Source organism: Vanellus vanellus, assembly GCF_965231255.1.
Source record: "Vanellus vanellus genome assembly, chromosome: 2".
In the NCBI taxonomy this organism is placed as follows: domain Eukaryota; kingdom Metazoa; phylum Chordata; class Aves; order Charadriiformes; family Charadriidae; genus Vanellus; species Vanellus vanellus.
Window position 1 is genome coordinate 6,766,904 of NC_138906.1, and position 15,363 is coordinate 6,782,266.

Here is a 15,363-nt window from a genome sequence, read left to right on the forward strand (position 1 = left end):
TAACAACTCATCTAAATCAAGATATCTTATGGCTTTGTTTAGTTTCCTTAATAAGCCCTTGATAAAGCTTCGATAAGGGACTTTTTTGAAATCTGAGCACCCAGACCACTCCTTTCTGCACGTTCATCAATGCCTTTAGGAACTCCAACAGATATGCCAGACAGGACATCCCCATATCAGAGCCACGTTGGCTCTTCTCAACAGTGTAACACTCAAGTACCCACTGAAACTATTATTTATTATGGTTTCCATTTGCTGACCGATGCTTACAGACCCCCCCTTCAGATGTCTACTACAGTCCTTCTTAAAAAAATAGGGTATTTGGTACTTTCTAGTCTCCTGCGGACAATGTGCTTTTAAGTGGGCAGTTGAATACAACTATTTTTAGGCGTGCTGGCTCATTCCCAAGTACCTCTGAAGAGACCAGGTACACACCACTTACTCCTGCAAACCACTGTTGTTCATTTTGGCTGTTCGTAGGTTCTTTGAGCTTCACCTGAATTTAAGAAAGATCTTCCATGGTAAACATGGGAATAATTCCTGTAGACTTTTTTTTGCTATGGTCTTGCATTTCCTAGGTACTTGTTTTATACTGGGATCAGACTCTCTCTCTGAAGAAAGATTTATTTCGATTATTTATAGAAATACGATCACACGTCCAACACTGCAGTCCTTCATTGGAACACCTGTTACAAAAGATGTTCTGAAGAAAAGGAATTTAACCAAAAAAATATAATTATGGGACAAGGTTCCAAAAATATGTAGAAGGAAACACAAAAAAACATTTGGCACAATTTATTTTTTTTCTGAACACTTACACGCACTTCTACCATATGCTCAACGCATGTGGAAGCACGGATCTGCAATCACAGCTTAGAGATAACACTGTAAAAAAGTCACTTAAAAAGGCTTCTGGGAATATCCTGGTCTTTCTTTGGAGAAAAATGAGCCAGTATGTATATGGCTTTCAAGCATAAATAGCTTTTGAAGTGACAGGGAATTTAACAGTTTCACTTGGAAGCAAAGGCAGAGGGTGGAGAAAGACTTTTTTTTCTCTTCTGTCTTTATGAGTCGCACTTGAACCACACAAATTATGTGGATGGATCCTTTGGAAAAATGAAATCTTGGAGGTGAAAGCTGTAACTACCGAGGAGTTTTACTAAAATGGATGCATTTATACTGGAATGAAAGTACTCATGCAGGAAATAGAACTGGCACTTTAACTATATTAATATAATAATGCTTCACATTATTACTATTAGTCTAAAAACTTTCAGAACTTTTCCATTACTGAATTAAAGGTAGAGTCAGAATTCACTCTCAGTAACCCAGAGTGCAACAGATTCAGGGGAATGGAAATATCAACACTTATTAATAATTACTTAAACACAAGGTTCTCTATGCCTTGAAAAACAGCAACACTGGACCGTCGATTCGGTTCTTCAGCTCTAAGGCTGCAAATTGTCTCAGTTGGTGGAAATACTTTTCTTGAGTGCAATACATAATATATGCCTACAGGGAGGAACGCAACAGAAACACTTTCTCCTTTGAAACGTGCAAATTGGGTATTGGTAAAAAATAATAATCTCTTTCCGAATTACACTAACAGGAGTGTCATTTTTAAAAGGCTGTTAGAACAGTAGTCAACCGGTTTTTTACGAGATTTGTAAGAATATACGTGAAAAAAAAAAAAAAAAAAAAGTTGTAAGTGAAAAGTCTGCAAAAAAAAAAAACAAAACCCAAAAGGCTCTGAGACCCAAACTGCCATTGAGCTGCACGCTGGGGGGGGGCTGCCCGGGCTCGGCAGGCAGCATCCCGACGCCGATTTCAAACGGAAGGAGTTCAGGGCATCGCGGGAGAGAGGATAGGCCGAGGGAAGAGCGAAGGACCACCCGCCTTCCCTTCCCGGGCGCGGCGCCTGCATCTCTGCCTCCCTCCGAGGAGCCGGGGAGAGCCGCAGTCCGGCTTGGGGCTGTGACAGACCCTCTGCGGGCCGACGAGGCGCGGCCCCCTCCGCCCCCTCAGCCTCTTCTCCTCAGCGCGGCCCCCTCAGCCGCTTCCCGCCCCGAGCCCACGCAGCGCGCGCCCCGCCCTCCCGCAGCAACGCTTGGCTTCCCCCGCCCCCTCAACGGTCGCTAGGGGCGTGCCCCCGTCACGCGCCCCGCCGGGCCGGCAGGCAGCGGAGTAGAGCCCAGCTCCCATCTCTCTCCGTCGCGCCCGTCCGCTGCGCTCGGCGCTCGATTGCTCGGGCCTGCGACGCCCTCAGCTGAGGGAGCCGCGGGAGGGCCATGCTCCTTGCCGCCGCCGCCTGAGCCTCCCCTCCCGTCCTGTCCTGTCCCGTCCCGTCCCGCGGCGGTGGGCGGCATGGGGCTGGGCTCGAGCTCCGAGGTCCCCGACGGCGGCGCCGAGGGCTTCCACGTACACGGGGTGAGGCGGCCGCCGCAGGGGCGGTGAGGGCGGGAGGGCTGTGAGGGGCGGCGGGCGCTGAGGGGACGGCCGGCGGGGCGCGGGATCCCCCCCCCCGCCTCAGGGAGGCCGGGCCCCGAGCTCGGCACCGGGGAGAGCGCTGGGATGGGGGCGGCGGGCCTGCGGCTGCGGGCTGCCTGCTCCCCCCACTTCCTTCCTTCCTCCCCACCTGTTGGCGCCGTCCATGGAGCTGCCACGGCGGCAGGGGAGGAGCGGCCGCGCCGCTCCCGGCGGCGGTGAGGGGGTACCCGCCCTGGCGGCTTCAGCGGGCTGGGAGCCTTGACCTGCGATATCTCGGCTGCTGGGCAGCCCAGGGGAGCCTTTTGGGCTTCTTTCGAGGAATTTGAAATAGTTTAAGAAACAGTATAGCCCTTCCTCCCCGCGCCCCTCCAAATTCCCTTGAAGATTTGACTAATTTCTCTCTCAGCATCTTGGTTGGGGGTTAATTCCTGCACCAGCCAGTGTTTTCCTGAGGGGCTGCTTCTCACAGGGGCTATATATATGTACACGCAAGCTTGTTCCAAGCCCTCAGTCTGGCTTATTGTCTGCACACGCGGTTGTTTAAATGCATATTTTGGAGCTTAAAGGTGGGCAGAGGTATTGCTGATAAGATAACAGTTGTTGCATAAGTTATCTGTTCATTTAGGTGGCGGTCTTCCTCCCCAAAATAAGTGGAAATCTTGTTGCCACATGCTGCTTTCCACTTCATCAGCAGTTTGTGTTTCTCAGCATCCCAAGACGTGTTTAGGGTACCAATGTTGTAATTTGCTTTTGTCAGTCTCCTTAACTGAGTTAACACCATCAGAAATGACCATCGGTCATGAAATGCCTCCTCCTTTTACGTATAGTGCGGGATACTGCTCAATTGTCCATACTGGAGGATGATTTCGGTCACCTCCAGAGCACTGGAACAGGCTGCCCAGGGAGGTTGTGGAGTCTCCTTCTCTGGAGACATTCAAAACTCACCTGGACGCCTTCCTGTGCAACCTCATCTAGGTGTTCCTGCTCCGACAGGGGGATTGGACTAGATGATCTTTTGAGGTCCCTTCCAATCCCTAGCATACTGTGATACTGTGATACCTCAGTATGCAGGAGACAGTTTGGTTTTTTTGTTTGGTTTTTTTTTTTTTTTTTTCCTCTCCATGCAACTTTTGATATGGTGTCATTTTGAAAACCAAATACAGCAGGCTTTTTTTACAACTTGCAGCTTCATGTGGGAATCTGTATGGCTTTTAGACATCTGAACAACAATGTCATGAGCTCCATAATAACTTCCATGTACTTTTTGTGTACATTTTCATGTTTGACATCGTGTTACATGATAGTTTGATTGTAAGGGTTCTTGCACATTATTTAGAATTCGGATGTAAACTTTTTTTAGCCTTCAGCTTGGTTCAGTATAAGCTGGCTGCTTTTGATGCAGTTTAGGGTTGTGATGAAAGTATTTCCCACTGCAACTGTTGTTACAGTGGTCAGTCTTGACTGTTTAATAATAAAGCGTGATGATTTTTTTGCTTCAAAACCTTCTGCAGAAGTAACTATGCTATTACTTATGTATATTTTATAACTTGCATAGACAGTTATGCCAGCAAAAGCCCCAATAGTGATACAACTTTATTAAAAAAAAAATAATCTAGAAATTTGGTAACACAATACCAAATATAAGATACATCAGTTTTAATGTTGCTAGCAATGAACTTTTTAGTTTAGATGTGTGGATTGTAACTTAACACTTCAATCGTGGGGTGGCTTTTAGGAGTCAAATATACTGTGGGTTAAGGGCTGTACTGCTGAGTTCACAAAAAGTAAAGTTAAAAGCAGTGCAGACTGTTAGCAGGTTTGCAATGGTTCCCTTAATATCGTGTTGCTTTGTTATATACTTTGAAGTGCATATGCTCTGCATGTATCAAGTTCTGTGTAACTTTTGGTGGGTTTTATACTGGTGTGAATGCATTTTAATAGGTATTCTCTGTTTCTTTATTACATCTGTTTTACGATAACTCGGTTATAATGAAATTGAGATGTTGCAACTCTTATGTCTTATGAACCTATTGTAAGTGATGACAATGTCTTGACCAGTACTTGTGGTTAGCCATCGTTTGTAGCATATTCTTTTAAGTGTTCCTATTCTAATGTGCTATAAATTGTGTTTATGTAAAAAATGGCTGTCATGTAACTGGGGACTCTCAAGCGCATTCAGGCTACTAGTAGCATGGAAGAAAATCATGAAGCAGCACTTTGAAAACTAAGCCCTTCTCCAGAGTCTTCAGTATTTAATAATTCCATGCTGTACACTCTGAATCACAATACTTGTCTTGTACATAGTTCAAAACCTGTTTTTTACTGCTTAATTTGGGCACCTGTTCATAGCTTTATAAAAATAAGTTCACAGTTTTGGAGTACTTCCTGAGGTCTGCAATTTAGTATCTTATCTCTGGTTCAACTCAAAAGTAAATATTGAATCAAGTGTAAAGATTAACACTGTCACTTACTGTAACTAGAGATCAATGTATAATAAAAATAAAATGTATGTTTTGCAGGTTCAAGAAAACTCCCCAGCTCAACAAGGAGGACTGGAACCTTTCTTTGATTTCATCATTGCCATAGGACACACTAGGCTTGTAAGTCTCAAATGCTTTCATTTTATTTTTTTTCCCCTGCATGAATTATGGGTGTTTTAAAGATGCAGGGTAGGATCCAAAGCTGTTGCAGTAAAGAAAGCTTTTCACACTGGACATTGTATATGGCATTAGAAAGGTAAAATAAAACTTGGTGATGTTCAAAATCTCCTCTCTGGCTGGATCCAGATTTGAGGAAAGTGTCTTATTTATGCCTTTAGTCACCTCTACTTCTTAATAGGTTAACACAATGCTTATGATATTACTCATTCATGTACATTTTCTGCCACAAGGTGAATATTGAACTGGTGAGTCAATGGTAAGAGCTCAACATTTGTTTAAACAAACTTGTTTCAACATTTGATAAACTGTGGAAAAGAATCATAACCTGTTTTGCTTATACTTTAAGACTGGGAACGCAGTTCCTCTATGTGGAGTTATGAGAGGATCTTTGAGTTTTGGTTGGTTGGTTTGTTTGTTTGTTTTTTCTGTTTTAAAAGGCTTGCAGCGTTGCTTGTATGTTTCACCTTCATACTGAATTCATTAAGTTTGTCTTGCTTTTGTTAGTGGAAGTGTCTTTCTGGAAGTAATAGTTGTCATGGTAGATTTTGGTGAAAGATCAAGCTGCTCCCAAATAGTCTGTCCTTTCACAGTCAATTTGCAATGACTTTGAAAGGTTATTGAATAAGGACTGGGATCAGAGGCATGAAATAAAATGTTGCTGCTTATTGTTAGACTACGTAGTTGAGATCTAATACTGCTGATACTATTTAATAGCAGTTAAGAACAACAAGAATATAAGTGATGAAACAGAGTAATAGTAAGAACATATGTAAAGGGACGTGAGCGGACAGTATTGACCTCTTTCTAATAAAAGAAAATTGAACTGCTGGGACCAATCGTGAAACTCAGACCCTAAACTTTGATGGTTTTGATTCTTTGTATTCAAATTCTGCCACAGGTGTGCCATCTACCTTACAGTGCAAATAGAAATAATGCTAATTGTATATCTCTTTCTGTGCTCTACAGAATAAAGAAAACAATATGTTGAAAGATCTGCTGAAGGCAAATGCTGAAAAAGCAGTGAAGCTGGAGGTGTATAATATCAAAACAATGAAAATAAGAGAGGTGGAGGTGATCCCCAGTAACATGTGGGGAGGACAAGGTCTTCTTGGAGCCAGCGTGAGGTTCTGCAGTTTCCAGGGAGCCAATGAACATGTGTGGCACGTTTTGGTGAGACAGAATCCTTCGATGGCTCGTTTGTGTTCGTAGAACCTTGTTTTAAAGTGTAATGTTTAGAAGTAACTTGCATGTAGAAGTACAATACTGAAATCACACAGAAGGCAACAGTCTTGAAAGTTTGAGCTATTTGCAGAGGGACACGTAGGGGGTGACTGTTAGTGTTGCCTATTGCTACGAAGAAAACTAACTCCATCCCAACCGACCCACTCTGTCCCTATCCCAGTCAGTGTGTGATGGGGAGAAGGTTCTTTTTCATCTTATGTTAAAGAATCAATGGCAAAAGCAAAAAAGATTCTGGCTTGGTAGGTGTCTCTGTGTTGGCTAAACTTCATCCAAGTAATATTAATGTTGCAAAAAGCACCAAAATATTATTTTAAAATTAAGAGGGAGAGCAGAAAGAGTAGAAGAGCCTAGGAAAGACTGATGTGATCTTTTGTTATGTTTCTGTTTTTTTAAATAGATAAATGCAACTTCTCAACATCTTCGGAGTATCTCATTTTGAATTGGTAGTATCTTGGTCTTTCTTATTCAGTGTGTTTTACAAGAATTCACACTCAGATGTAGACTGTTCAAGGACTTAATTCTGTTTATGGGACAAAATAGTTCTTTTCTTCTGTTTTTGGAGTTAGCTTTTATTTCTGATCTTGGGGTACTTTATCCTGCTCGAGTGCGGATGACACATGTTGTTCTTCCACAGGATGTTGAACCTGCATCTCCTGCGGCTCTAGCTGGTCTCCAGCCGTACACTGACTACATTGTTGGATCTGATCAGATTCTTCAGGAGGTAGGCTGCATGTTCCTTCAAGTAGTGATTATCTTCATGCTTGCCAAGTGTATGTTGTAGGGTTTGGTTTTTGATAAATCGAATTGTGTGTACATCAAACGTATGGGGATAGTTTTTTGGGATTTTGGGAGGTTGATGTATACGACAAATACTTTATGGTTGAGGTAAACATTATTTTTTTTTAATGTGACAATAAAAAAGTTGCCCTTAAAGATCAAACTACACTAGTGAGTTTTAACGCGTCATTGGGTTTTTAATATCCCATGTTGAAGTCAAGAACTGAGTAAAATGCTAACTTGCTTCCAGCCCCTTGTCTTACACATTTGAGTAATACTACTACTTTCTTTTTTTCTTAGTCAGAGGATTTCTTTTCACTGATTGAATCCCATGAGGGGAAGCCGCTGAAGCTGATGGTTTATAACACTGAAGCAGATTCCATTCGAGAGGTAGTTGTGACTCCCAATGGAGCTTGGGGTGGAGAAGGAAGGTACTGATCACCGGACAGTCACTGCCTGATGACAGGTTATATGCTCACTGTAAATGAGCTCACATTAAGATTATTGTTATTATTATTATTATTATTATTATTATTATTATTATTATTATTGATTACAGCTTGTTGCTTTCAAGCTAAGCCTTGTTTCCTTACACTTGTCACACAAAACTGTTTGTCTTTTCATAATGAAAGAGCTGAAACCAATTGCTAAACCTGTGTTGGCTTCCCTGGTAGAAGTTTCACTAGCTGTGTTCTGACAGCCAAATATTTGGTTAAAGCAAGAACAAAATCCAAATTGGGTCAGGTCATATATTTTGTAAAGATTTAAAAATAATCAACTGAAAGCTAAGCTACGTATGGCTAAATGTCAGTTGCAGAGTGCTCCTTGAGTACTATAAGTAAGCTAAGCGATTCTTGCAGGTAGGTATTTCTTGCTATAGATTAAAGACTCAAACCCTTTATAACAAAAGGAGTCAAAATTTAAAATGCTTACTAGCTCTTTAAGAACACATTTTTTCATGTCTTGTTTTACTTTTCTTGTACAGTTTAGGGTGTGGTATTGGATATGGCTATTTGCACAGAATTCCAACACAGTCCCTAGTATCAAAGAAAAAGCCAGAAAGCAAACCACCTTCGCCCTTACCAGAAGCTGGAACTCCTGTACCGTCTACTAACGGTTACACAGAGGTATGTAAGAAATAAGTTCCTATCTCTGGCACGTTCTCTGGAGTTTCAAAAATTTCCACTTGTTGGAACATTCATAATACAGTATGTTTGAGTACAGCATACGATTTTGCTTGAATGAAATGGAGTTAGGTGAAGGGAAAGCGAGAGCTGATGATGCTGAGAAGTTGACAGATCAGAACAGATCACCAGTGTTGGCTGATATTAATTTTTGCCAGATATTTTCTTCCTGTCTTGAAAACTTGCATGCTACAGCTGCATTAGTCAATGAGAATCGTGTTAGAAGAATACCCTGCTCACTAGGAAATACAATACACCTATGAGAAAGTAAGTATGGACTGTTCTTCTGAGAACTTACTGGCTATAAAAGGCTACATTGGAACATGTCCTAATCGGTGGCTTGACTGTCAGTTTTGGCATCATAGGTTCTCTCTGAATTGGTGTACTTGGAGACTGAGGCAGAATGCTTTCATAGGAATGTCACCTTCAGGTGAAGCTTTCAAGATAAAAAGATGCTTTTCCTTCTTACTGTGTTATTCCAGACTCCGTTATTGGCACCTACTTCTCAGAATGACAACTCTGAAACAGTTATGAACTTGGATCATTCCACAGATCAAGAAATGAGTGGTTATTCACCAGAAAGCTCACTTTCTCCTCCTCCCCCTCTCCAGAGAGTTATGGACCCAGGTATATTTTCTTAGGTGCTTTTTTTTTTTTTTTTCAGTAATTATTTAGAGGACATGTAAGTAAACTAATAAGGTCTAAACAAGTTTGAGACTTAAACGCAGAACTATGAGCATTGGTGGTGTTTTCCTTAAAGTTTTTGACTTCACAGGATTTCAGAGCTGTAGAATTTGGGTACTGTGAGCCTGACTGAGGTTAACATTACACAGAAGTCTTTCCACTGATGCCAGCTAACTTTTAGGTTAAATTTATTTGCATTTAGCAAGGAGGGGACTTCAGTCTGGATAGAACAAGTCTGTTTGCATCAAGAATTTTGTGGTATATATAAAACAGTACTGTAATTACTTTCTTCTTCAGGATTTCTAGACATGTCTGGTATTTCATTTCCTGAACTCACTGACTTAACCAAAGTCTCCAATGCGTCTTCATCTGCCTCCTTCAACATGCCAGCAGCAGAAGCTTTAGTAGGCACTGAAAAGTCAATGTCAAACAATGATGCTTCTGCTTATTTTGGTAAGTGTCTTCACAGTTTCTTTTAGGCCTCTGACCTCATTTCTGGAACGGCACCAACTCATTCTTGCTCAACAGTATCGTGCTTTTTGGAAATAAGCCAATTTAAAGAAAAATTAGAAAGGGGATTGGCTAAAATGAGATGGAAAAAGCAGCAGAAATCGGGTATAGAAGTGGACAAAAACCAATATGCTTTTATATAAGTTTACAGAATGTGTGTCTTTCTTCAAATGAAAATGTCGATGATGCCAAATGAACTGAGCTTAAAAGTAGTTATTTCTAAAATCAGTGTAAAGAATTTTTGTACTATGGGCTTGTATTCCCAGTTGTACAGTGAAAACAAAACTACAGTCATTTAATAGTGACTTTTCCATTTAAAAAAAAAAAGAAAAATCTTCATATTATGGATGCCTTTCCATTTTAAAACGGAAAGGGAAGAGTTGTGGGTAAGAGTTGTAACACAAATAAAACATTTCTAGTATAAGAATACAGCAACTAAATTGTTTGTGGTCTCTTAAGAATTTGGGATTTAGCCATCAGGTTTTATTGGATTTGGGGGGACCTGAGTAAACACAGCCCATGTATTTGACAGTTGTGACTCTGGTGATGTGCCTGTACAAGGTATCTCATTCAAGCTGATTTTCTAGATGTACGGTAACCCGAAGCACTGTCTGTTAGTCTGACAGGTTTTGCTTTTTTTACAAATCCTTTCTCTTTTCCAGAAAACGCCACAGCTTTGGACCCTGAAGATGTAACCAAGTATTCTGAAGGCACAGTCAAGCAGCCCCAGCTGGACAACCTACTGCCTTCAATCACAACTTTACCTTCTTTTACTCTTCCTAATGAAATTTCTTCAAAAACAACACTAGGAACCGGTCCTGATGACCAAGAAACAAAGCTGCTGTTAAACAGTACTGAGAGTTCGTTAACCACTACTCCGGTGAAAACAGATGATGAAGCGGCATGTGAACAGAAAGAGGAAGAAGCTGGACAAGATCATGAGTGAAAAGGGTGCTGCTTTGGTTTACAGACTGCCGTATGCTGTAATACTACAGCTTGGAATATTTTTCTGATCTTAAAAGAATTACAGCTATTCTATTTTGTTAGTGTAGACAATATTATAAAAGAAATCGTATGAAATACATATCTTATTGTCTTTCCCAATCATTGTTTAATGGACTGATCTGTGTTCAAGCTTTGAATGCTGTCCAAAATCACCAAATAAATGGAGAAATTAATGCAGAAACAAGTTGGACACTGGTGAAACATCAAGTTCCTGAATTCACCTTTGCCTACAAGCGCTCCTGAATGTATTTATGAAGGCGCTCTGCCTGGACACGGACACTTAATGATTATTTTCTCAGTACAATTGATGGCACTAAAAAAAAAAATAATTATGGTTTTGACTTGCTAGAGAGCTTTTCTAATGGTACACCTTAATTAGAAAGTCTGGTGACTTTCGAGGCATTTCCTACCCCAAGGTATCTTCTTTATTCCTAATTACTACTCTACAAACTGTTACTTTTCTTGTTTTACAGTCCCTTATCTGCTACAGTTATTCATGTACCTTCTCTACACCTCCTTTTGCAGGAAAGGAAGTACTATATGGTTTGAAGTTGCAGCATATAAATAGGAAAAAATCATGTTGGTGGGTCCTATCATTCACTTCAGCTCTTCAATGAATCATGGGGTGGTCTCACAGTTTATTTAAAAAAAAAAAAAAAGGGGGGGGGGGAGGGAAATTGTGATGGTTATTTGAAACAAACTGAAGTTAAAGATGATGTTAAGTCAGGCCCATGTGTTTTCAGGGTGATTGACCTTTTCAGTGGAGTTGAAATATCCTGGATTCTGTAGCGACAGAGAAATAGCTTTTCTTTAGTTGTGCTTTTCTGTTTACCCATTTCTATTTTTATATAAGTTGTTGTAAGTTTAAAACAGGAGGATGGAACATGTTAGTGCAGCAACAGCTATTGCTTTTGTGTTTTGTTTGCATTTGTCTTAAATAGCTTCTGAGTGTAATAGCAAACATGAAATGAACAATGAAAGAAATACAGGTGTTTGTGTAACCCTCAGGGCAGTGATTTATCATGGAATTTTAAAGCTGTTGACTGGGAATGACTTCACTATAGCTGGTACGGTTCCTGTGGGGAAAATCTTCCATAAATTAAGAGAATAGGGAACAAGGTTGGCGCGTGTTTAAGCGATAAACTAGAGTATGATTATTTAGAACAATATTTTTTAATTTCCTTTCCCCTGCCCTGTCTCCTGATCAGTTCCTGTATTGTGTGTGCCCTTTGGATGTCAGTAAGCAAAATGACTAACTCGGCAGAAATCTGGTGACAACAGGGGATGGGGAGTCTGGGACGCACGGATTTGCCTGTGAGAGCTCAGCATCACTGAGCGGCTGCAGGCGAAGCTGCAACGAAAGAGAGGGCTGCACATGACTACACCCTTATGTAGAACCTGTTCTTTTATAGTCCTTCATCTCTGCCGTTAGTCTTAAATACTGTTTTCACATAAGACACTAGTTCTGAACAGGATGGTCAAAGTACCTTTTGCATTAGCCCTAACTGCAGGTAGTAGAGTTAAGAGATTTGTAATGGTGTGTTAATAGTGAACAGATTTCTTTTCCCTATATTGCCAATTTCCTCTTCCCCCATCTGACTGCTACAACGGTGAACAGCCAAACACTAACAACGAATGCAATTTAAGCTATAGGTAAGTTTGTTTGGTCTCAGAGCCTCATGACTGAAGCCATCTAGGTCTATTTGTTTGGTTTCTGTTGTTTGTTTAGGACTGCTTCTAGTCTTACACCTTTGTCAGAACTGTAAGCGCCTCTTTACAGACTTAAAAGCCAGAAATGTCAAAACTCAATACTAAATTTCAAATGTCACAGTAATAAATGGCTTAACACTTTGGGCAGTCTGTGTCCAGCCTACTTTATATTAATTGGCCTTTGGAAGGGGAGGTGGGGAGTGGGTTTATAGTTGTGAAGACTTGATTCTTTTTTCGTAACATCCAATTGAACAATGGTCTAACATACCTGTTTAGAAAACCAGATAGAGTTAAACCTCTTGCAGTAGTACATTGTATTCTCTTAAGCTATAACGTTATCATGGAATCATAGAATGGTTTAGGTTGGAAAGGACCTTAAAGATCATCAAGTTCCAACCCCCCTGCCATAGGCAGGGACACCTCCCACTAGACCTGTGTCCAGCCTGGCCTTGAACACCTCCAGGGATGGGGCCTCAACAACCTCTCTGGGCAGCCTGTTCCAGTGCCTCACCACCCTCACAGTGAAAAACTTCTTCCTAATGTTCAATCTGAACCTCCCCTCTTCCAGTTTAAAGCCATTCCCCCTCGTCCTATCGCTACATGCCCGAGTAAAAAGTCCTTCCCCAGCTCTCCTGTAGGCCCTCTTTAGGGACTGGAAGGCCGCAATAAGATCTCCCTGGAGCCTTCTCTTCTCCAAGCTGAACAGCCCCAACTCTTTCAGCCTCTCCTCATAGGAGAGGTGCTCCAGCCCTTGGATCATCATCATGGCTCTCCTCTGGACACGCTCCAGCAGGTCCATGTACTTATACTGGGGACTCCAGAGCTGGATGCCGTACTCCACGTGGGGTCTCATGAGAGTGGAGTAGAGGAGCAGAATCACCTCCTTTGACCTGCTGGCCACACTTCTGATACAGCCCAGGATACGGTTGGCCTTCTGGGCTGTGATCGCACACTGCTGGCTCATGTTGAGCTTCTCGTCAATCAGCACCCCCAGGTCCTTCTCCTCAGGGCTGCTCTCCAGACATTCCCCACCCAGCCTGTATTTGTGCTTGGGATTGCCCTGACCCAGATGTAAGACCTTGCCCTTGGCCTTGTTGAACTGCATGAGGTTGGCTTGGGCCCACCTCTGCAGCCTGTCCAGGTCCCTCTGGATGGCATCCCTCCCCTCCAGTGTGTCTATCTCGCCAAACAGCTTGGTATCATTGGCAAACTTGCTGAGGGTGCACTCGACCCCACTGTCCATGTCGCTGACAAAGATGTTGAACAGTACAGGTCCCAGTACCGACCCCTGAGGAATGCCACTTGTCACTGCTCTCCACTTGGACATCGAGCCGTTGACCGCAACTCTTTTGAGTGCGACCGTCCAGCCAATTTATCATTTAAATTAGGTAAACAGTTTAACCTCCTCAGCAAATTACTTCTTAACAATTTGGAAAGTTTCCCTGCTGAAACAGAGAGAGAATGTACTCTTTTACACGTGTGTGCAGAGCCGTCACCTCCGATACAGACTCTGTGCTGTAGAACGAGCTGGAGCATTTGTGATTATCCCACTGGTGCTGCCACCCTAATTTGAGGAAAATTCAGAAAGGGAACGAGCAGGTACTCCTCCGAAAGAGATGTACCTCATAAGGCCTGTGGGGATAGGCCAGTTCTGGAATAAGGAAGGTAATATTTTATGTTGGACTGAAACAAGTACAACGGCTGTGGAAGACAGAGCTGTTTGAGTGAAACGGCTTGAATGGTCCACTTCTGTATTTGGGATTTGAAACCGAAAAACCCCAAACTACAACCAACCAGGAGCCATCCCAAACAGCTACTGTGTCCAGGTAAGCCGGAGAGCTGTGTATTACCTTATTGCTTCTGTAAACGCAATGGTGACAGTTCCCTGTCTGACACAAGCAGGATGATCTCGTCCGTATCACAAGGAAGGCAAAACAAAGGGAGGAGGATATCACCTTAGAGTGCTTGGACGCAGTGGCTTGGTGTGGCCAGGCACAACAGGATAACCTTCCAGACCGGAGCTGCTCTCTAATGTTAACAGTCAATGCTGAGGACGTGAGTCTGGCAGACATTAAATCCAGAGGCTGCTGGGAGCTCAAGCGTTAGAGCAAGGATTAGGCCAAGCTCATCTCCACTGAGCACCTGAGTGCTGGTGGTGGTTAAACACAGGCTGGGCACTCGGAGAGGCAGTGGGGCCTCCAACCACCCAGATACACACAGCTCTACTCAACAAAGGCTGGCGCAGCTAAAAATCATAGAATCGTCTAGGTTGGAAAGGACCTTTAAGACCATGGAGTCCAACCATCAACCTAACACTGCCAAAAACACCATGTCTACCTGTCTTTTAAATACCTCCTCCAGGGATGGTGATTCCACCACTTCCCTGGGCAGCCTGTTCCAATGCTTGACAACCCTTTCTGTGAAGAAATTTTTCCTACTATCCATCCTAAAGCTCTCCTAGAGCAACTTGAGGCCATTTCCTCTTGTCCTGTCACTTGTTACTTGGGAGAAGAGACCAACCCCTCCTTGCTCCAACCTCCTTTCAGGGAGCTGTAGAGAGCCATAAGGTCTCCCCTCAGCCTCCTTTTCTCCAGGCTGAACAACCCCAGTTCCCTCAGCCGCTCCTCATGAGACTTGTGCTCCAGACCCCTCACCAGCTCTGTTGCCCTTCTCTGGACACACTCCAACACCTCAACATCTTTCTTGTAGTGAGGGGCCCCAAACTGAACACAGCACTCGAGGTGGGGGCCTCACCAGTGCCGAGTACAGGGGGACGATCACTGCCCTGGTCCTGCTGGCCACTCTATTCCTGATCAGGACCTGATCAGGCCCTGCCCCAGGTGAGGCGAACTTCAGCGGGTTGGACCAAGCCCTCCCTTCTGAAGTAAATTACTTCATTCATGGGAGCTTTGGACAGCAATAAACCTGTACTAGGAACGATCCTAACCCCCCAAAATCACAATAACGAAATAACCATCGTAGAGATAAACATGCAAATCTCATTATTAACAGTACTATGGATGCTGAACTAATTCCAGCTGAACTTGAATACGTGAATGAATGTATTTAGTGTCTTTAAGGGGAACAACTACTGGCAAGAACTG

General features: G+C 42.7%; 1 protein-coding gene across 1 annotated transcript; it reads left to right on the plus strand.

Annotated features, from left to right (window-relative positions):
- The first annotated feature begins 2,284 nt into the window (after positions 1-2,284).
- GORASP1 (golgi reassembly stacking protein 1) lies at positions 2,285-12,400 on the plus strand. The gene is made up of 9 exons (XM_082479112.1): positions 2,285-2,427; positions 5,007-5,087; positions 6,114-6,317; positions 7,024-7,110; positions 7,467-7,597; positions 8,152-8,293; positions 8,833-8,977; positions 9,332-9,487; positions 10,207-12,400. The coding sequence occupies exons 1-9, from the start codon at positions 2,365-2,367 to the stop codon at positions 10,488-10,490; spliced, it is 1,293 nt and encodes a 430-aa protein (XP_082335238.1). The 5' UTR covers positions 2,285-2,364; the 3' UTR covers positions 10,491-12,400.
- The last annotated feature ends 2,963 nt before the right edge of the window (positions 12,401-15,363 follow it).